Here is a 23268-nt window from a genome sequence, read left to right on the forward strand (position 1 = left end):
AATATTAACCAGGTGCTTGTGTACGTGTCCCTCCCTCCTCCTCTCCCTCTGTGTTATTCTCTCTTTTTTTCCTCCAACGTTGTAGTTGCTTTCTACGTCACGGGGAAAACTTCACGATTACAATGCACAGCTAGAAACCAGAAACCATCCTCTCTGGGAAGCACTCGTTCAGATTAAGGTCTAGCCTGTCTGTAGCTCATGGCTACCGTTGTAGGCTTCCTGTTATAGGACACCGCTAGGTAGCCTCAAAACTCAAAACGCTTGCAGACAGAAGATTTTTCGTCATAAGGTCCAGACTGCAACTTTCCGAAGATGGCAGGACACGAGTGGGATGACTGGTTTGAACGTGAGGAATTTATCGGGCAGATCAGCGACATTCGAGTGCAGAATCTTCAAGGTAGGTGGAATGGAAGGCTTCCACATGAAATAGCCTTCTATAGTAACCGAACATACAGTATGATATTTGGTCAATTTCGTGCACATTATTGGAAAGCATTAGCTGCTGAACGTTGACTGAAATCCTCTTCACTTAGTTCGTTGAATGTGATACTAAAACAGCATATACGCATATGAAAATAAGCGAATATAAACATTTCCACTTTATATTTGATATTGTAAATGCAATGGAGGTAAATTCACTCGTGGAGTAGCCTGAGATATAGTCGTATACATCCTGTTGGTTTATTCATCGAGTCAGTTACGTTGTTTACCCCATAGTACGCAGCGGAAAACGTTGTAAGCGCATTGTATTGTAAATCAAGGGGTCCCTAGCTGTATTTAGCTATAGAATACGTTAGTTGCAGCAGGTAGGACTGCGAGTTGTGGTGTCCCATACCCGTGAATAGCAGGCTGGAGTTTAAATTCGCAACGAGAACAAAAGCAACATTTGTAGCTGGCCTCATAAGATTTAACTTTTTTTCTCACTACCTGCTGTAGGCTAGTGTCTGTAGCTTATACCACTCAATACATTACGTTCAACTGAACTTTCTATAAAGAATATTGAAAACAATGGAACTGCAACACGGTATCCAAGAAAGAACTGTTGATATTGCAACGTAGACTTAGCCTACTCTTTGAAATGTCGTGTCCCGTAGGCTAATGGTATCTGGCGCACAGATAGCAAGCGTGAATCGGAAAAACAATCCCCAAAGACTGAAATAAAGCCTTAATTAAAATTACAATATCTACACGAGTTATCGAAAAATGCTTTGACTGTGATTAATTAGAACACATCGTGTGATTTAAACAACTCAGAAGTTGTGATGATGCAGGTGTTATTTACACCATTCAATTTGACGCATAAACAGGAACAAAGCACTTAACTGGAAGTAACTGATTCAATGAGTTACGATAATGAGTTTTCTGTTGTGGATTCATGAGCTGCAACATTTTAGAGAAGAAAGCTTTCACGCCTGCAGCTCTTTGCTGTCATCTTTCGTAGAGACTACGCTAGCCCATACAAGCCTCTGTGGTAGCCTATAGCAAGCGGGCGCATTACTTCAGTGTTTTTCTACAGGTGCAATACACATGGCATGCTTGCTGTGCTTGGGTGGTTTGAATGAAGCTACCCTTAAATGTGCAATGGCGTTTTAAGAGTACTCTCGTAAAATATAACATTCTGTCATATGAGTGCAGTCTCTCTCTCTCTCTCTCTCTCTCTCTCTCTCTCTCTCTCTCTCTCTCTCTCTCTCTGTGTTGCATAATGAATGCATCATGTCAAATGGAACCCTGCACTATTGAGATTATATTAATATTAGAATCACACATTCACAACATGTTATTCTAGTACGGCTACACACCAAGACTCTGAGGACACAAGCACTCATCTAAGCTGTAGTATTACCTCTGGCGCAGAACTGGTTCTTGTAACTCTCATGAGCAATAGCCCATGCAGATTTTTAAGGAATAATTTGAATGTTTTAGTTTTATATTTGGTAAGATTGTGTACCATGAACTTGTGACTGCTATTAATGCATTTGAATGTGAATGGTATCATTTACATTTGTTAATTTGTCTCATGCAAACTTGATTGTGGGATATTTTACCATGCTCAGTCGTCTTCTGTCTGGGAAATAACCAGTCCCCCTTTAAGTAGAAGCTCAGTGTTCCTAACAATTGATAGCTAGAATTTGAATGTGTTGTATTCTGATACATTACAGACTCATGAAAGCCCCAAAGCTAATTTTGATTCAGGATTCTCTCCACTCCAGTGGGTAGAGGGAAGTGCAGTTCTGGATAGACCTGCCCTAAACTAGTATTTTCCAGTGTTACAGTTTAAAAATTTTTTTTTTTTTTTTTTACCAATAATGTTTCATCCCAGCTAAGAGGATTTATCTCAAGGTATGCAATCCCTTTACTGCATCTCCTTTGAATACATCCCATTTGTTCTTAATAGTTTCCATTATCATACACTGCCCAGTTCAAAATTTGTGTTCTACACATGACTGAGTTATCAGGGGGAAATGTGTAGCTGTCTGAATGTCTGTCAGTACTTTTTTTTTTTTTAAATAGCTTAGTTGTAATTCTGATTCAAGGTGAATGGATAAGATCAGGCGGAATCAATGTTGCATGGAGGAATTCGCCTACCTTTTTGACCGTTTTCAGCTCACAATGTCTGAAATCAGCTCAAGATCTGTGACTTGATCATGTGATCAACCATGGTCCATACAGTGAACCAAAACACCAAATATATATGTTGTATGTATGTGTGTGTGTCTGTGTGTCTGTCTGTGTCTGTGTCTGTGTGAGTGAATGTGTACATATACTTTGTAAGAAAGTTTAGGCAGAAAAATGCTCATAATGTGGAATATTTACCATTAACTAAGGAGCCCTCTGGTGAGGTATTTGAGCTGATGATTCAGACGTTACAGACGTTACAGATGTTACAGACGTCAGAGACATTAAAGTGAATTGACAGTGGCTCTTCTTTTGTACACTTGACTTCTTAAGCAGGATGTGAAAATATATTGTGTTGTGTAGCAGAATTTTGTATAATGTGCTGATTGAGGAGCTTGCCAAACTGCACACACTTGTTTGAATGTGCAGTTCTTTTCATCTGTTTGAACAACAGCCAATTCCATATCAGAGCAAACATGATCTGAGTTTGGGCTGTAGCCCACTGCTGCAGTTTTCACACACCAGTGTGTTTTAGGGGAAGACTCTGGATAATGGCGGTCTCCCTTCCATTCACTCCCTCCTCAGGCAACTTGTAAACCAGCTCAGATGTTCATTTCTTTCTTAATAAATTCAATTTCCCTTTGATGCTTCCCTTAAAGCAGATGTTTAGTGGTCCTCCTGCAGGTCAAGTCTGTTCCTTTAAACATTGTTAAATCGCCCATGGATGTACTAGGCTTTGTGAGTAATATTACTAAACGCAACAATGTTGAGTTAACAGATTTGACCTTATCCTAAACATGTGCAAGATTTTCTAGTTTTCCTTTTTGAAAAGCGGTGGAGACATAGAGGCAATCAAATTAGCACTTGCCGCTGTCACATAACATGAATGTCCGTCCTTGTTTCACCATTTTATGCAAAGCTCTCTGTGAAACGAGTGAGATTTCACTAAAAAAAGGGTAAAAAAAAAGTCCTGTCATGTGCATTGTCTTAATTTCCTGGGGGGTAAGGAGAGCTCAAACCAACTGCTCTCACTCATTACTTGAGGATTACCTTCCGCTCGGAACACCAGAAAGCCAATCTGAAAGCCATGCCTCTCCGGAGGAAGCCATAGGTGTAGTACTGCTATATTTAGCTTGGGCTTTCTTGCATGCATGAGTGCCTGCGTTCCCTGACATGGGTTATGTGTAATGAGCATACAGCTGCAAGCAGGAGGTCCCTGCTGCCAAAACCGTATATAAACCAGCTTAACCATATAGTTCCCAGGCTAGCAGTCCATCATGCTCGGAGGTATACCGGTCAGCAATGGAAGCCATTGACATCAATGCCCAGATAACATGTGCATTCACTTTACTGACAAATGTATGTAGAATTAGCTCAGTTTTTGAGTACTGTGAAAAAAGATTATAATAATCAAGCCTGAGGTGCACAGGTAACCAAGATTTTACATTTTGGTTTTTTTTAGGCCAAGAATGTATGTGCTGCAGTAAATGCCAAGACCACTTGTTGAAATGGTTCAGGGGTTCTCAATCTGAAACAGCATCAGTATAAAGTTATTGATATCAGTCAAATCAATGGTTTGGAGCACGCAACTATGATTAATAATTCATTAACTAAACATTTGTAAAGTTGTGATTTTGGCATGTATTTACAATGAAACTCACAACTGGAATCAGAAAAATATAATGTATATTCTGAAAAAAAATTAAACTAATAAAACTGAAGCCTCTTCATTACCAGCTGATTTTTGACAGCTGTGTAGCTGCTTGGCTAGTCTGACTAAATTTAGTAGTTAAAATTTGATGGGATTGAGGAGCAGTATTTTTCTATACGGTATAATTTTGTCCGTTCTAACTTGACTTTGTATATTGAGTACAGCCAGTTTTGCTGTATTTGTGCATATCTTCTTTCTCAAAGCCAATGAAATGAATCCATTGCTTTTTGGGAAAAGTATGAAAACAACCACCCATTGCCAAGCTACCAAAATGTAGGTGATTTTCTGGTACGAGGGGAGCAGATTTTCTGCCGTGCTACTTGATTATAATTAAAAGTGGGTTGGTCTCTTTATTTTGAAGGTTTGGGATTTAGCATATGACTATGAAGTCAAGTCATATACGCTGTCATGCTTCAGTTCAGGTTATAGGGGTTTTGTCAAGTCTGGGTGAGTGCCATTGTACCTTCCAGTTACAGCAACACCAATTCCACATCCTCAAACCCAGAGCTCAAGCGGAATGGTGCCAATAGAGAGGCCGTTTTTGATCAGGTTGTCACAGTTAGAAATGCTTCTGTGCTCTCAGTGTTGAATAATGAATTAGTTGTGCAAACCCTGTCCTGCTCGTTTGTACTGTAGCTAAGCTGGTCAAGTTTTTAATTGCATCTTTATTACCGCAAATATCAAATGAAACATTTTAGCTGGATATCAGCTTTATGGATATTTTTAATTTAGCATTTTAGCTAGGTGTATGCTTATGTAGCGGACAGTTTTAGCTATCTCAATAAATTATCTACAAAGCACTTATGCAGTACTTGTATACTTGTACTTACCACTGGCCTGTAGCTTTAATTTCATTCTAGCCTTGCCTTTTGATCAGTTCCTTAAGGGTGTATTGTAATGACACCTCATAAATATATAAATAAATACTGAAGAGAGGAGATACCATTGCTTAGAAATGGTTCTAAATGTAAAGATACTTTAACTAGTCAGGGCTTCACTTCACTGCACATTTATGGTACATCAGCACTGCTTCGTCAACTCCAAGATCATCTGTGATGAAGTCACGCCAAAGTGGCAGATGACGTAGTTTTTGGTTTTTAAATTGCATGATTCTGGCAGTATTGTCTCAGTGCCAAGCAAATTAAATAGAGTCTGAACAGAGCCTTTCATCATTGCTCATCCCCCTGTTATCACTGTATAGCTCTTGCATTAACACATGGAGTTTACTAGCTGCTCTACACTGTTGTGAGGATAATCTACATTGGTCTAAGAGTCCATTTTAATGGGTTTAGTGTGCTCTTGTTTAGTTCTGGTGTGAGTGTTAAAAGGGATTTCACTTTATAAGAAAATCTAAATATATCTCTACTTGTTGAACTGTAATGAAAGTAAAGTAACATAATTCACATTGCTGGTAATGCAGTACCGGGAGTGTGATGTTATTGTTGGTGAGATAATGCATTGTTCTGAGGTTAAAGTGGAGTTTATTTTATTAGCTGAGATGTTGGTGTTTTTATCGCCCGGCAATAGGAACAAGCAGTTGGAGCTTCAACATTCAATTAGCAAAACCTTCAGGATGCTTGTGTTTACCAACCTTCACTCCATGTGAGCAATGTCTTAAAAATAGTAGCCAAGTCTGACCCTGGATAATTTCAGTCAACTGCTTCTTCTGAGAGGAGAACAATTTGAACAGTCCTTTACAGTCCAAATGAATAACCAAGTGACTACTGCCTAACCTAAAAATAGAAACTGCCTTCTCTCATTGTGTTATTAAAATGTGATCTGCCAAATGATGAAATTAGGGATTGTCTGACAGTCTTGTCTTGCCTCAGAAGAGAGCATTCTCAACATTTTCGAGTATGGGCTAAACAGTTCTATTAGGAAAGACACAATCAGCATGTAGGAGATGAGAGATTAAATGATACATTAACACTCCTTCTGGGATGATTTAGGAATGTACATAATCATGTCATGAAGAGCCCGCAGATATTTATGTTGTAAAATGGAGAAATGTTAATGAGTGAGTAGAACAAGCAAGGTCTGATAACAGACTTCCCAGATAAAGAAGCTGTGCCAGGGCTGGAACCAGAGATGACATGATGGCCAGCAAATACAGCAGACAGCCTCATCAGAACAAACCAAGACTGGGATTTAAGTCCAAAAAGATGGTGTATATATCATCAATCGCATGCTTTGCCTCAACCTGTGCAGAAAAATCTTGCATGATTCGGGAGTGTGTAAAATGGAATCTTTAATTGAAATGTTTGTCTGAAACTCATTACCCCCTTGCTTTTATTTGAAAGTCTGCATCAGCTGTCAGCAAGTTTAATGCTTTGGCTCATAATTCTTCTTAGCTTTTGCATAACTTAGTCCCATTTTTATGTAATTAGAATATAATTAGAATATATTTTATTATTTGCACATGACTGTTGGCTTGGCAGGATTTTCTGTTTTTACCACAAATGAATCATGCAGTTGAATAAAGAAACACATCTTGTACATTTGGTATGTGTGACCACTTCAGTTGCATTTAATTTATGGGTTGACCTGTGCTTCCCTATAATGATTTAGCCTGTGAAATTGACAATCTGTAATAATACAGTGATATCATTGAGGCCTGTACCTGAGCCTATAGCCTTGGAGTGTGCTGGTACAAGTTTCAGGGTTACTCTCTTACATCTTTCTACCAAAGAGCCATTTAACTACATGAAAGCAGAAAAATAAATATCAGAAGAAATATCTGTTCAGTAGAATATTTAGCAGTTCTCAGGATCATTTATTTCTTTTTCATGCCGTTGAACTGAATTGACTTTTTGTATCCTAGAATTCAATTTATGCTAATTATGTTTCTGATTGCAATGTGTACCAGCGATTGCAAAGTACAGACAGCCTAACAGAAATGTACCGCCTGACCTCGAGATATATGTGTCTGAACAAGCCTATGTAATTGGTTTTGTCTGTGCCTATATCTTTTAATGCACCACCATTACGTTTAATGTGAAGCGGTGGTGATGATACTGACCATGGCTTCAGAGTAGGCTGTGTCCTCAATACCCATCAAGACGATGCCCCAGTTTCACTGCTGTTATATCATGACTTCTGGATGAACGAGCCCAATGTGAAATGGGCCAGTGATGAATAAACACTGCAGTTGGTCAAGCCTGATTTTTGGAAAGAAAAAGATCACAGGCAAAGTAATGTTCCTTCCTTGTGGAGACTGGACACTCTGGGCTGACAGATGGCTCCCATATTCTCTTTCTACCCTTCTTGACCTGACTCAATTAGAAAAGGAGAGCTTCACATTTGTCCCATTCACAGCCATTGGGCCGTGGAGTACCTGTCTTGTTGTAAACATATGAGAAGATGTGGATGAAGGAGAAACACTGCTGTGTCAGCTTCCCTTTGCAGCTGTTATTCACCTTGGGAAGCTGAATTTGAGATTCTGTTGCCTTTTTAATGAGCTCAGACTAGATATAACTGCGGTTATTAAGCAATCATTATAATATTTTTTTTTCATGGAGAAATAGATAAACTTAAGTGCTCTTCCTCTCATTGAATACTGGATAATATAAGAAGGCCTCTAAGGTGATTCATTGATTTTACTCCTGTTATTAATTTTAAAAGGTTTAGGTGAATAAAATAAAAGAATGCAAATAAGCTTCACTGCCATATACTGTAGAGCTATGTCTTGGATGCTAGAAAAATATCTAATGTGCTGTACTATATATTTTAACAGTCACATCTCATGCCTCAAATTGTATCGGCACAAGGACTGCCTTATTGAGGTAATACACATTCATTCATTTTCTAAAAAAATAAAAATCTACAGAAGTTCAGCTACTAACAAATTTTTGGCTAACTGCTAGTGCCCATATCTGAAATAGATCCAAAATATCAGAAACACAAAATGATGGGTTTTTTTTTTGTAAAATACTGATTAAAATGGTCTCTTTTTTTGATCAGTTATGAAGTCTGTTAGCCTGTGCATGTCTGAAGGATGGTGTTGTTTTACCGTTGTTATGGTGCATGGGGTTAGGAATGAGGACGTGTGACTTGTGGCACTCATATTCTGCCACTAAATTAGTTTGCAGGAAGAATCACAGGTCTACAGATATCCCTGGAACCCGTACCCAATCTTAGTAGTGCTGCTCTGACCATCCTTTGACTAGATTAACATAATTTTAAAACAGATTTCATTATTATTATTTTATTTATTTTTTTTTTTTTGCAGTGAATTTTACTAAGTGCACTATTAGCTAGATAAATTAGAAAATAATTTATTTTTATTTTTGAGGCCTACTGTGGATTGACTGTAATAACATTTTATACCAAAAAATAAGGTATTGCATGAGGCAAAATAGGTTATCTTCATTGAATACTTTTTATCACCCTATTTCTTCCAAGTGTAAGGTTTTTTTACTGACAGACCGTTCTGTTTCTATGGCAATGTGTGAACATGTTTGCACTGCCAGGAATCTACACATTTGTTTTGTAATCTGTTCCCAGGAAAGAGAAGGTACCACTGAGGCCTGCCCGCTGCTTGGCAGAATCACTTCCTTGAATGATCTGTTGCCTTTGGAATTTTTTCAAGAAAAAAATGTTTTTGTTTGGGGCAGGAATGTTAGGCACCCACTTCAGAATATAATTGAGGTCATATAGTTGAAACTTTGAATCTTTAAGGGTATTTGTGCGATTAAAATTATGGTAATTTGAGTGCTGTGTAATATCATATTCAAAGCTAAATGTACACACTGGCAAACTTGACAAGTTTTCTCTTCATCTAATACAGGATAAAATATGTTACAGACAATCGAGAGTTTTATTCCCTTTTGTCTTAGTGAGTTGGCAATTTTTGTTCAGAGTATGGGGGAGCGAATGCGTGGGAGATTCTAACAGATTTGAAGGCTGTTATATAAGAGCTGCCCACGGAGTCCTCTTCTTCCTCTGCCCTCTTAATTGGCATTCACTGTGGCACCATGTACACGTGTTACTTTCCCTTACATCCTATGCAAGAATGATGGCATAAATTTGTAAAGGGCATACATTTGTTATTTTATTCATTTTTGCTAAATTATGCCTTTTGTGTTTGTAGCAAGACCGTTCCCTCAGAAGTCAGAAATTATTTTGTATGACTGCAGTGTCTGCTGAATCCTTTTGACTTTGCATAGTTGAATTCACTATTGAATTTAATTTAATCTTTACATCTTTTACCAGTGTCTTTATGATTATGGAAGGTTAGAAACTGAACCTATGAAACCTTGAATTCCTGTTTTTCCCCCTTGGCTGCATTTCCATATTGTATTAATGTGCCTCAGCAGTCTTTACCATTCTTTGCATGTCAAGCAAATGAAGGTCATGTGACTACTCATAGTCTCCTCTGTGTTTGTCTAGAGCAAGCACTGGCGGGCAAAGACAAAGGGGGGGTTTGGGTAAAGAAAGAAATATTCACATGGGTGTCTGGTAGGGCTGTTTTAACAGGTCAAATGCTTCCATTCTTGGCCAATTCTTGGGAAAAGCAGCCTGAAAATGAAACCCGGAATGCACACAAGTTATTAGAACAGTGTGTTCTCTGCCCTCTCTCACACAGGCTTCCGTGGCATAAGAAAGCAGATATACTGCTCATTCACAGATGCAACTCTATCTGACAGTTTTATCATTCATTAGTTCTGTGAAAATGTATTTATTTTGATATAGCTGTTTTTCAAGAATCTGTTTTTGTGTTTGATAGTATCTTCATTGTGTGAAACTGAAATAATGCTGTTGTGTGCATTTGTCTGTTGTGAAAACATATGCAATTGAACATGAACAAAACAGTCCCTTCATAATTAAGTAGCCTAACTGTTAAATCAAATGGTCTTTGTCAAGAGGTGATATTTTGAAAATAAATAATTCAATTATTGTACTTATTGTACTTTGTGTCAGGTGCATGCCATTTAAGTTTGAAGTACTGGTTTTAATAGTGACCATCATTCAACTTATAAAATGATAAGTGACTGGTTCTATTTAATAGAATTCTTTGAAACAACTTCTCAATCTCAAAACTGTTTTGAGGTTAGGTTTGAAAATTTTCTTCTTGCCATGTATGAAAACTGACTTGATTCATTGTGTTACACACTCTGTATCACCCTCCTGTCTGATCTTGTTTGCTTTTGTTGGGTAATATGAACATGGCAGAACTTGCCTTGTTAAACAGCCAATCAGAACAGTTTTTATGTTCTGATTACAATCGAAAACCAATGAAAGTAGTCTTTTTCACGGTCCGCCTAATGCATGTCAGTACTTCATTTGCAGTGACACTTAACATCTCTTGCCAAGTCAAGCTTGAATGTGCTGTTTGTTTTAATATAATGAACTGTGCACAGATGCAATAGTTTGGCCCATTTTTGCACAACAAAAACAGCTGAATACTACAAACAAGAATTTTTAAAAAAATTTGAAACGAAGTCCTTTTAACGAAAAGGAAAGAAGCTGTTCCTTCTGCACACACATAGAATTTTGTGCAGGCCTCAGCACCGCCTGTGTTACAGCTGAGAGCATAAAGCTGTCTCACGGAGCGAGCCAGAGTCTCTTTGTGCTTTTATAGCCACTGGTGCTCTGTGTTTCAATGCTGGGAAAGAAGTCCTCATTAAATAGACATTGCCTACATGGAAGCTAAATGCACTTTGGTGTAAGCCTTGCTACTGCTATATGAAAGAGCTTGGCTATATGTGAGTGGGATGGAAGAAACATCTCAGAAGGTTTGAAGAGAACTTATGCAATATTGATGATTTTTGTGAGGATCTTCTCAATTTTTAATGATCAATCTCTGGAAGCATCAGAGTTGAAAGATTATAACAATATTTTTAAAAGTCTTTTCAAAAAATCTAAACCATGGCCACAGACAACCATCCTCACTATTAAATAAATGTTGATTTCTTGTGTGTTCAGTCATTAAAGAGAAATGGCTAAAATTAGGTTTTATGTTTTGTACACTTTGTGCATTTTGAATGAACAAACAACCATGTTAGTCGGGAACCTGCAGTTTGTGTGCATTTGCAGCTAAAAGGAAATGCGTACACACATACGCACACACATACACACACACAAGCACATACTCCCGGAAAGTAAACTAGGTTAGAATCAGTCTTGGCCACACTCATTAATGCAATTTCCTTTATTCAGGTACTTTTCTCCATGCTTTGGTTGGACCAATCTGGTTTCTATTTGGCATACCCCAGGCCAAAAACTGTATTGTCGTCATGACTACGCACATGGGCACAGTTATTTACAGTGTGGCATTCTTGGCTTTATTACAGTTTTTTGTCACAAGCTCATTCTCCTGGCCAAAAATAACAGCAGACCATTGATGACCATGGCGGTTTGAATTTGTATAATTGTGTGTTTGTTTCATATGTTGTGTATGACTGTGTGAATGCATACATGGCCTACCTGTGAGACACTTTGCCACACTTTCTGTAAGGACAGACATTACAATATTTCTGTAAACAGCACCTGCAATTTTTTCGTATGAATGATAAATGAAAGGCAAAAATGATGAACTCAAGGCATCCCTCTGGATACTCTTTTTGCGCTACTTTGCGGGTTTACATGTCTAGAATTTCAATGAGCCTCATAGAAAATCAGATAAACATTTAACTGCAGAGGAGCAGTCTGAGGGGGCAATCCGTCAACCGCTCCTGCAACGGGGCACGCTCCCACCAGCATGTTCCAGATTTAATTCCAGATGTGATTCTCGAATGAAAGCTTTTAAGACAAACACAGACTTCAGGGGGAGGATCCTCAGGCGGGCGCGAGTTCACTTTCCGCTAGAAATAAGACGAGAGGAATGCTATGAAGGCAGCCAGTTCATCAGTGAGATTTATTATCACAATGTTACATAGCGTTCTGCTCTGTGGGGTTACTATTGATACAAATAGTGAGACTATATATATATATATATATATATATATATAGCACTTGTGCAGTCAATAACATACAAATTTAAATAAAAACTGTTCATAGTTTGTTGTCTAATTAAGCCCAATTCTGTGGTTGCAGAATAGACAGTGAGTCAGGCAATGAATACATCTATCTATTGTGTTGCAATTGAAATCTGTAAAATACAAGATAGAAGATAATAATGGATAATGTGCATAAAATACAAAAAAATTGAAGGCTACAGCAGAAATAACAACAAAAGCACAAAAGGAATCTTAATTTGGGCATCTTATATTTAAATCACACAAATGTAGTTGAGAGTTCCATTTGGTGTTCCTTGAGAATGAGAGGCTTAACAGCTGTGGTTTGATTAAATAGGCTTGATGGTGTTGACGTTGAGCTTAAACAGGCTATTTCCAAGTTACAGACAGCAGTTTAAAAAATGAACGAAATTTCTCCGAACACTCACTGGAGAGGTCGGTCAGAATGAGTAGGCTACTTGATTAAAACTTGCCCATGATGTAAAGCGCATTAAAAGACCAGCAGAGGACGTACTGTAAATGTTTATTAGATGGAGAGACTTGACTTGCTGTCTGTGAGTCTTCTCCTTTCACTGTAGCACTCCAGTCCATGTGATTCTCATTGTTTCTCTACCTCTGTTTCACCCACCCCTCTTGTTGCCGTGGTGCGTTTCGAATTGCGCCCTGGCTTTTGGGTAAACTTGATTAATGGCTCAGAGAGGGTGCTCTTGTCAGGAGCGTGGCAGCAGATTGATTTTGCAACCGCATGTATTATTCAAGGCCTTGAAATTTACATTAATGTACGTTTCCTCTTCTCCCCCCACAGTCGAGAGGGAAGTAGTTCAGAAGAGGACTTTCACAAGATGGATGAATTTGCATTTGGAGAAGGTAACTCTTGCTTTAAACCTGCTGAAGTGAGCATGACCGGTGTTTTCTCTTCAAAACCTCCCCAGCACCCCTGCCCCGACCCCCCATGTAGAGAATGAATGCAAGGTTCTCCAAAGACCTGTTTTCTGCTTTTTTTTTTTAGCTTTGACAGTGTGGAATATTTGGGACCTTTATGCTCACAACACTTTCACATGCACATGTCAGTCTAGATGACAGATTCAAATTGGAATGGTAGGCCTTTATCACATGTATAAATAATGAATGAGCTGGCAGTGCATTACATTAAACATGCATGATGGTAAAACTGTTGGCTTGGCAGAATGTTGCCATTTTATTACTTTTGTGTTGAAGAGGTCAGTTTCTGTCTAGTAGTAACTGGAAACAAACATTATTGTATTAAACAGTAGTTTCCTCATCTCACGCATACATTTATAACTTCAGAGTTCAGCAGGTCCTACTTATTGTGAGTGTTTCATTACTCTAGATGTATACCATTGTTTTCAGTGACAATGTTCCTCAGTCACTCCAGTATTCGGGACAACTGTAAGATAAAAACACTATTCAAAGGGTTAGAGTGCTTCAGAATACAAATCAAGAGCAGGACAAGTGAACTGATAAAACATTTGTTGTTGTATAACAATGGGCCTCTCTCTGTTAGACAGCGCGTGGCAGTAAGTCAGAACTCTGACCCAATAATTGACAATTACGCATTTGTACTTTTTTGTCTTTTTGGAAGCTGGTGTGTCCTGCTCTTCACCAAGAATTTTAAATGTAATTTACCAACAAACAGAATTCATATGGGTGTTAAATTCTATCAGAATTTGAGCAAAGCTTCTGTAGCTGCTGCCCTCGGTTATCATGTATGATGTCAGATAATTCATGGGTACAATGTACAGATTCCAGTGCTTCCCTGTTGTCTCTCTTTCAGTGCAATCCTCCATTGGAAGTTCATGACCTCTTCAGAGACATTCAGGATGGTAGGATATTGATGGCTCTGCTAGAAGAACTCTCTGGGTCTAAATTGGTGAGGTTCCACTAACCTATTTATTTAGAACAGGGTTTTCCAGTATTTTAAATATGCAGGCCGCCTAAAATGCAAAGAAATCTTTTACAGAACTTATAAAAAATAATTAATGTATGTCATTAATTAATTTCATAAATAGTAATTTATGAAAATTGGATGCTCATTGTTATTGTTATGATTGGAACTCTATGATTGGTTAACCTAGTTTTTCAGTAAACTGATTCTTCTGAGAGAACATGGCTTCTGCTATAGCCACATGGTTAGGAATTTATCTGAATGATTTAATTATCATGCAGTACATACAATACTGTGAACAATGTTTTAAATACTGTAAATAGTGTATTTGCTGTAAATGCCATTTAAAAAAAGCAAAGCTTGTGTTGATGGTGTGTTGCTGATGTTCTCCAGCTTCATGGATTCAAGCCATCATCGCATCGCATTTTCAGGTTGAACAACATAGCCAAAGTCCTGGCCTTCCTGGAGGAGAGGAATGTGAGTATCATCTTTGAATGAAAAGTTACGCATGGGACACACACAGCACTGGGTAAATGCATGGGTCTGTTCTCTGGCGCAGGTGAAACTGGTGAGCATTGATGCTGCTGATGTCGCTGATGGCAACTCCTCCATCGTTCTCGGCCTGATCTGGAACATCATACTATTTTTCCAGGTAAATGCTTTACCGATGCCCCCTGCTGTGCTTTCGTGCTTTCTTTCTTTGTTGCCCCCCCCCCCTTTCCCCCCTGGAGAGAGATGTTTTTCACCTCCCGAGGTTAGTGTCCAAAGAACTCTGAAGGTACTCTAAAGCCTTTGGTAGCTGCAAATAAACAGCAAGTATACCCGATAACCGCGTCAAGCAGGATTCAGGTTTGGGATCACGCCATGCTATTTTAGCAAACAAGGACGGCCCGGCTGGTTGTACAGCAAACTCTGCTTGTTGTACAGTGGCTGTTAATGCATCTGTGAAGCAGCAGGGACACACACACACACAGTCCATAAACCCCACTGACCAGCAGGGAAATCAGAGGATTTTGCAAAGATCACAGTGCACACATTTTCACTTATGGGACTAATCTCCTGTTTCCACACATTGATTTCATTAGTAGCTCCATATGGTCTGAAGAGGTTATCTAACCACAAGTATCCCCTGCTTCATTTTGGCTGAATAAAGCAGTCTGTAGCTCACTGGACATATTTTGCCTCTATGAGAGATAATCCCTTGGGTATCCTAATGAAATTAACTTCAGTATATGGGCATTGTGCAAACACCTATATTCATGTTAGTGCTGTACGTTATTACCCCTGTACAGTGGTTAACAGACATTTCTGTTCTTGTCAGATAAAAGAGCTGACAGGGAACATCAGGAGCCAGTTTCCGTCTACCTCCAGCCTCTCGTCCCTTCCCAACAGCAGCGACTCTGACACGTCCCACTCCAGCACACCCTCAGTTGAGAGACACCCCTCTATCGCCATGAGGGATCATGGGAGGCCCATCAAAACGCTCCTGCAGTGGGTGCAGAGACGCACAAGAAAGTGAGAGGGTTTTTTTTTTTGTGTCTCATTGGTATGCGTGTGTATGCCCAAATTATTTCAGGGAAAGAGCGGGTGGCACAATTAGCCTGTCACTGAAGGCTAGCTTATATAAGAAAAAATATGCGATATAATAACAGAAATAATAGGTTGCAGAAGAATAGATGATAAACAACCAAAATACATTGTTAACATGAAAAACAAAATAGAGGTGTGTAGTGGGTAGTAATGGCATTATCTTCATTTAGCACAGAAATGCATGTTGGTCCTAAGCACTGCCTGGGTGTGTGTGTGGGGGGGATATGGTGGTTTTCATGTGAAGTATTTAAAATAAAACCAAAATAGAAGAGTTAGGCATTGGTAATGTGTGTTTTTAGAGCACAAAGTAATGTGACTATAGAGTATGTGAAATCTTTCCCTCGTTTTAAGATATGGTGTGGCCGTCCAGGACTTTGGGAAGAGCTGGACGAGTGGTCTGGCATTCCTAGCGGTCATAAAATCAATCGACTCCAGCCTAGTGGACATGCGGAGAGCGCTACTGAGGTCCTCCAGGGAGAACCTGGAAGATGCCTTCAGAACGGCACATTACAGCCTTGGTATACCTCGACTCCTGGAACCTGAGGGTATGGCCATTCATTGAATATTCAGTTATATCTGAACAGTAAATATAAACAAATTGCTGAAAGTCTAGAAATATTATCGTAATCAAACCTTAATGTGTGCTAATATTCCGGTTCGATAACGGCAATTTCAGTGAATAAAAAAAGTTTTCTCTTTGTAGATGTCACAATTAATGCTCCAGATGAACAGTCCATTATGACGTATGTGTCCCAGTTCCTTGAGCACTTCCCAGGATTTGATGAGGTATGATCTTTTAAACAATTCAAAATGATATCTCTTTTAAATGATGATGTGCCCATACATTGTAAGTTACAAATATCTTTTCTAATTCCTTGTTTAGGAAGAGATGTATATTGAAGCTCAGAAAAGCAAGTTAACGAGACAGTTCAGTGCCCCGGTGAATGACTCACCGGTCAATGGGGTTCAAAGGAAGCCTTATGTGGTCAGAAAGGACTGGGTCCAGCCCCCGCCGAAGATCTTCATCTCCTCTGTGTCCGAGGACAAAGAGCAGCCGTCCTCCCCCTTGCTAGCTCCTGGACTGGAGGACTCATCTGACTCTGTCTTCACCTCAGAAGGCGAGCCCCAGAAGCGACCCCAGGACCTGGGGAAGGAGGTGTCCTTCACTGTGTCCAGCTCCAGTTCCCCGCAGCTGTCCTTTGTGGACTCAATCAACTCGCCAGATTCGTTGCTGGTGGAGAGCCAGAGTGATGGTTCGCTGAATGAGAATGAGCTTCCATATGATCAGAAGGACTGGTCACCAGAGAAGCCTTCTGATGGTGAACAAGAGTCACAGGCAGAAAATGGAAACCCCACAGAGGATCAGGTCTTTACTGATCTGTTCATTGATGAGGGAAACTTCTCTGAAAGCTCAGAGGAGAACTTCCAGACAAAGTCCAAGATTCCCTCAGAGGAGGAGGATGCATATCAATACATCATGGGTCTGAATGATGAAGAAACAGCTGAGCCGTTATCACCAGGTAATGGTGACAGCCCAGAACAGACGGCTAATAGGCTTGGCTCAGTGTCGGAACAAATGGAAGAAACATCTGTTGCACAAAACAAAGAGGATGTTCTACACAAGGTCGACGAGCATACTACCTTGTCACAGAACAGTATTAGGGAGCCATCTCAAGAGCATTCTGGACCAGAGGCAGATGACTCTCTTAGCAAGGATGGCGATAGGCTTGAAGGTGCACTGGAATGTGAGGACACACCCACTTCACAGAACCATGTGGATGATAAGAAGTCATCTCCAGATTTCTCTCCAGAAATGAACAAAATGCTCAGAGATGCAATCTGTGAGGAGCAAGAAGACAGTACTGGGCTGAAGACAGAGGACCACTTCAAGCAGACCCCTCCTGAGATCTGTGTAGAACCACCTGAGTTTGAGGAGCAGGACCACACTGAAATTCCCTCAAACTCCATGTACAGCGGTGATGCAGAGTTAACTGATACGACAAACCAGAACCCAATAGAAGACAAGGATCCATCCGGACTGGAAAAAACCCAGACTCAAGAGACACCAACACTGGATAGTGATCAGCTGTCTGAAATGATTGTCAGCTCTCCTGACATCAGCCCAATTGTGGAAGCCGATGTAAGCATTTTGGAGTCAAATGAACTCTGTGGAATGACTAGTGGTGCCCCTTGTGAGGGAAGTCCCACAGAAGAGAACAGTGGTGCTACAGACAAGCTCGATGAAACAAATGATGACAGGAAGAATGATAACACTTCCTGTGCACCGGGTGACAACGAGCGTAGTGACAGAGGCGGCAGGGAACCCGATGTCAGACACGAGACTGAGGGTGTGGAACATGACATCATCGCACCTGAAGTAATTGAAACACTGGCAGTCCCCCCTCTCGAAACACCAGCTGAGGAATTCTCTTCTCATTCAACCACAGACCCCCAGCACAGTCCCATAGAGTCGGAGGGGCCCACGGAGGAGTGCACTGAGGATCATGCATACTTGTCATGGATGGCGGGGCCTGACAGTGGAGATGACCTTAATGATGCTGCTGAAGACGCTGATGAAAAGAGCAGTTACACAGGGCCCGAGAGCGAGCCAGTGGGTCTGCATGGCACTGACAGTGTGCTAGAGCTCGAGGACAGCCTGGCAGAAAACACTGAAGACTCCAATCAGGAAGAGGTAATCTCATATTTCTGGAAGAATAAAATGAGTGTGTGCAAGTGGTCTGGACTACACAATATTTTCGTTATGATGAGACATTTCCCATACACAAGCTGAAACTATTAATAAATATGCTTCTTTACAGACATTTAGGGCGTCATCTTAATTAAAATAATGTCTGTTCTGCATTATTCCCGTAATTTGTTATGCATAATGTACTCTGTGAGGTGTGTCAGATCAGTTAAACTAATGTATTTGATGCACAGGACAAGATGTCCTCTCTTGGATTCAGTTCATGATTAATAATTGATTATTTCAAGGAGAAACAGCTATGTAAAACATTGATGAAACCTCCTTAACCTGGAACATTCAGTTTGCATATTGAGGCCTCATTTCATAGTTGTTTTATTGGCAGTGGTACCAAATCATGAATCCAGAATTACATCATGGCCTGTTAAAGGCCATGACATCTCAATAAACAAACTGACTAGATTAAGGAATCAGGATGCTGTGAACATGATAAAGCGCAGATAGCACAATGTTGTCCTTCAAATTCATGTGTGAAGGAGTTACTAAATATAATATCACAGTTTCAGGTATGAGTTGATTTCATCTGTCTGGGTCACATGAGTATTGCAAGACTGGGCAAGCTTTTTCTGAGATTTTGTTTTCACTCTTGTGTAAGGAGCAGGGCAAGCAGGAGGGGCCAGATGCTAGTTCCCAGATGCTTTGCTCGAATGAGCGTCAGGGGAACAACGTCGGGGACTCTGGTGGCACAGAACTGGACATGGCAAGCGAACTCTGTGAGCTCATTAAGACTGATGAGGACCCTGTTGTTGCCAGTAACAACACAGAGACACTGAGGTACGCTTCTATTATTAGGGCCTTTTACACATGGGAAAACTCTTGTTTTTGTGGTTGATCTGACTGCAGAACAGTCTCTTACAGTTTTAGACCAACTGCCTTAAATGTACAAAGCTGAATGTGTTTATTTTGGCTTTGGCATCACCGAGTTATTCTTGGTTATCAGCGGTTTTCCCCTTTAGAGGGAAGCTACAATCTCTTAAGTTGGGTCTTATCTAGAGAAAACTCTCACTATGGCAAATGCGTGTTTGTTCATCACTCTGGTATTCACAGCTGGACACATGATCTGCTGGACACATGATCCTGCCATGGAATGGTCCATGGCAATATGGATTTCCATTTTGTAATGATTGCAAGATTGCCAGTAGGAAAGGAGATGTGAATATTTAGTGTCAAGGACTGGAGAACCTCTATATTGAGTTCTCGTGTCTTATACAAAATAACTAAAATTCTATCAGGAGGTTAGATCACACTGAATTTAACTTTATGTTAGCTTTATTTTAATTAAACTGTTCTTTGTCTAAGGAAACTTCATGATCATTTCTGTGCATAAGAACAGGAGGCACAGGTCTGTTATCTGCATGTGAGAACATGGCTTTGCATGGTATGAAATAAACTTCTCGTTTTCAACAGAGGGAAGGTAGAAAATGAAGTCTCAACAAGTGAAAGTCAATCAGATGGATTAAAGGTACAGGATTTAAAAAGAAACCTTGATATGATGCAGATTAACACATCTAAAAACATTATTGATATTCAATTAAACCTAATGTATAAATGTTTCACAAACATTTCTAGGTATGAATGCATGTAACTTATAGCTAATTTATTAATTTATAAACATTTATCTAAAGAATGTTCCTGTAAATTATGATTTGATTTTTAATTACTTCCATTCAAATTACCCATTTCCTGTGAATTCTTCATCAGCTGTACTGCAGTTTTCATATCCCATGTTGTTTTTTTAGGTCAAAGGCAAGGAGATCAATGAAAGTGGGCGGAGTCACAAAATCAACTCTGATTTACGGTACCTAAGAATTGCGTTATATTAAAATTAAGATTATTGTATGAGTTTTTAAGCATTCATTTTATCACTGTGCAAGTTTAATGAAATCAGAACTCTCTTACCACCTGTGCCATTTTTTTCAATGCATCATTTCAGATGAATTTTCATTATCTGCATGTGTAACCTTTGAGGATAAGAGGAATGTAGGGGTTCAGGCTATTTGTAAAGGAATGATAAGAATCTACGAACAGCAGCACAGAATATGACCCCAAATTAAGGATTTAATTGTTAAACTGTTGACAGATGTTTAACCCTCCTGGTCAGGGTGATGATTCAAAATCGCTAACCTGGCTGGCCGCTCTCAGCTAGCCCTTTGTTTGAGCGCGCACTGTGTGAACCCGGCTGCCTTCTGCTCACTCGAGCAGTGCAGATGGCTCAGGGAGGGGCCTCTACATCTGTTGCCATAACAACCGATGATGAGTCTTAGTGCCCAGGCGTTTCCAGTCATCCTCGCGCACGTGTTCCTTCCCGCACACGATCGCCATCTCGTCGCCCAGAGATGTTTACATCATTGGTCGGCTTAGGGAAATGATGGGCAAATCAAGTCCTGGAGGGCAGCTGTGGAGCAAGTTTATTTCTGTCCCTAAGAAGAAGGGTTAAATGTATTCCAGTAAACAACCGGGAAATGGCTGAGTGGGAAGCCATGGGCTTTATTCAATCTGAAAGCAATTCCTTGTATCCTTATGTTTGACTAACAATTTAAGCAAATCTTTCATTTTTAATTTCATGAACATTGATTTCAATTCAGTGACCTTGCAAGTGATACAAACTGGTATTAATTCCAATGTAAATTTTAAAGGATTAAGTGCAAACAATTATGAGCTTGTGTTTCTCTTGTGTTGCGCTCCGCTTGTAAAATGCACAGGGAAATGAGTCGTGACCTTTTACCTTATTGCTTCTTTGTGCCTTTATGGGCAGATCATCACTTTCTCTGGTTTTTATTTTGATGAGGTTGTTGACCCTGTATGAATGAATCTTATTTTAACTTGTTATTCCCACTGGATTGGTGCACCTTGGCTGTAATGCAGTTGTGCTCAAGTGTATTTTGTCTCTGTTGCAGGAGAGAGTGGAAGTCCCCTGTGGCATGTGGTGTGACGGCAGCTGAGTTGTATTGGCTTCTCTTCCTATGGATTGCCCTCTACTGCTTTTTTGTCCTGCCACAGATGGATATGAAGACACTGCCACACCTTCTCCTTAATCTTGATGAGTGATCACCCTCTGACACCCAGCTGGCTAACTTTGTGCTAGCTTACCCCAGCCTAACAAAGGCAAGGACTGTCTTGGTGAGCATTGCTCATGTTGTCAGTACAGTGCATTGGGCGTCAGCAGCAAATGAAGGCTTGTTTAATTCCTACATAATTTATAATGCTTTTATAGTTCTTTATGTCGGCTTCCTATGTGGCTTGAATTATAATGGTACAAATGTAAAAATACAATGTAACTTATGTGATTCTGATGGTAATATCCCACTGATGTATAGAAGATAAACACAGGGCTCAATACAAGTGGATTGTACAGTGCACAACCAGGATTTTTATATATTTAGGTTGACGTTGAAGGTTAAAAGTACATATACATAATTTTTATTGCTCACCAAAAATATGTATAATTTAATGAGAATAACGCAGATTTGTCCCATTTCTTGCCTTTCTTGCAACATACTTTCCTGCCATTATTATAAACAAGTAGGTTTGATTTTTGTGAAAACCTTTTTAAAATAAATTTTTGCCAGAGGCACAGTAGGCAGAGTAGTGCCCTTTATACCACAAAGTAAAGTCCTTTATCACACAATGAAGTGCTCTCATCTGAAATTATTGTTATTGTAGATGGGATTCTCAGAGGCTTTCAGCGTGTCAATTGCACTTTTAAAATACAGTACATGAACTGCCAAAGATACAGTATTCAGGTAGCTGATAGGCTGGACCTTCTTTGCTGAAAATTGAAAATTGACTTGGTCCATAAATTCTCACATATACTTTAATATTGGATAAAGTGGGTCAGGGGTGACTAAGTTTGTGTACTAATATTTTGTTGTACATTTTACAGAGAACTAAAACAGAATTTTTAACCTTGATGGAACATATGTAAAGCTGACAGTGTGTGGTATGGATGTTTGGAATGTTTTATTAAATTCAGTATGATGTTTCTATGTCTATACAATTTTATAAATCCCTCTGTGTGATTCAGCAGTGCTTTGCATATTTAGGAGTATGAAATGAAATGTACACTTATCATGAAAATGATATTTTTTGACATTCCTTTTTGAAATCTGTCTTCATTTAAAGGCTTTGTAAAATATGATTTACTTAGGTTTCCAGTTATCTGAATGTCATAGTTTACAGCTTGCATAATGTAAAGCTCTTTGGTGAATATTTCTACAAGTACAATATTCCAGTTCTCTCTGTTTGTGTATGTGTGTTGCATACACATGATAATGTGTGTGTGTGTGTGTGTGTGTACAATGCAGTCTGTAACACAATTGTTGTTTTGGGTACATGCACAAACACATACACACACACAGTGAGTGCCATAACATCTGGGACAAAGCCATTTTTAATTTTTTTTTATTATTAAGCTCTGTACTCCATAATTTTGGTTAAAGTGCAGGTTCTCAGCTTTTGTTAAAGAGTATTTTAAGGCATTTTGGTTTTACCTTCACCATGTAGAAATAACAACACTTTTTTTATACATAGCTCCCCATTTCTGGGCATCATAGCGTTTGGGACAAATGGCTTTACAGTTGTTTCTGATTGGTCAGGTGTGTTCATAGGCCAAACCTTTGGATTACCAAAATGAACAGTTTGGAACAAGAGAAACTGGTGAGCTCAGTCGTCGCAAAGGTCCTGGCAGGCCAAGCAAGACTTCTTTCAGTAATAAAAAGCAACTGAA

At 39.5% G+C, this 23268-nt stretch overlaps 1 protein-coding gene across 3 annotated transcripts; it reads left to right on the forward strand.

Annotated features, from left to right (window-relative positions):
• clmn (calmin) lies at positions 1-22932 on the forward strand. 3 transcript variants are annotated; one of them, XM_035379513.1, is made up of 14 exons: positions 1-397; positions 13088-13149; positions 14078-14173; positions 14582-14665; positions 14748-14840; positions 15510-15703; positions 16130-16323; positions 16482-16564; positions 16662-17961; positions 18001-18470; positions 19138-19316; positions 19950-20004; positions 20282-20340; positions 21440-22932. In XM_035379513.1, exons 1-14 carry the CDS (start codon positions 313-315, stop codon positions 21588-21590), a joined length of 3105 nt encoding a protein of 1034 aa, XP_035235404.1. In that variant the 5' UTR covers positions 1-312; the 3' UTR covers positions 21591-22932. The 3 variants fall into 3 exon arrangements, with proteins under 3 accessions (XP_035235404.1, XP_035235385.1, XP_035235395.1); XM_035379494.1 differs by having other exon boundaries at positions 2-397; positions 16662-18470; XM_035379504.1 differs by having other exon boundaries at positions 2-397; positions 16662-18470; positions 19144-19316.
• The last annotated feature ends 336 nt before the right edge of the window (positions 22933-23268 follow it).

This window comes from Anguilla anguilla, chromosome 1, assembly GCF_013347855.1.
Source record: "Anguilla anguilla isolate fAngAng1 chromosome 1, fAngAng1.pri, whole genome shotgun sequence".
Classification (NCBI taxonomy): Eukaryota; Metazoa; Chordata; class Actinopteri; order Anguilliformes; family Anguillidae; genus Anguilla; species Anguilla anguilla.

Excerpts from the sequence above, each read along its gene's own strand:
- clmn (XM_035379494.1), top strand. The coding sequence starts at position 313 with ATGGCAGGACACGAGTGGGATGACTGGTTTGAACGTGAGGAATTTATC. Across the intron at positions 14,666-14,747 it reads CCTTCCTGGAGGAGAGGAAT|GTGAAACTGGTGAGCATTGA; the intron begins GTGAGTATCATC and ends TCTCTGGCGCAG. Across the intron at positions 20,341-21,439 it reads AAAATCAACTCTGATTTACG|GAGAGAGTGGAAGTCCCCTG; the intron begins GTACCTAAGAAT and ends TCTCTGTTGCAG.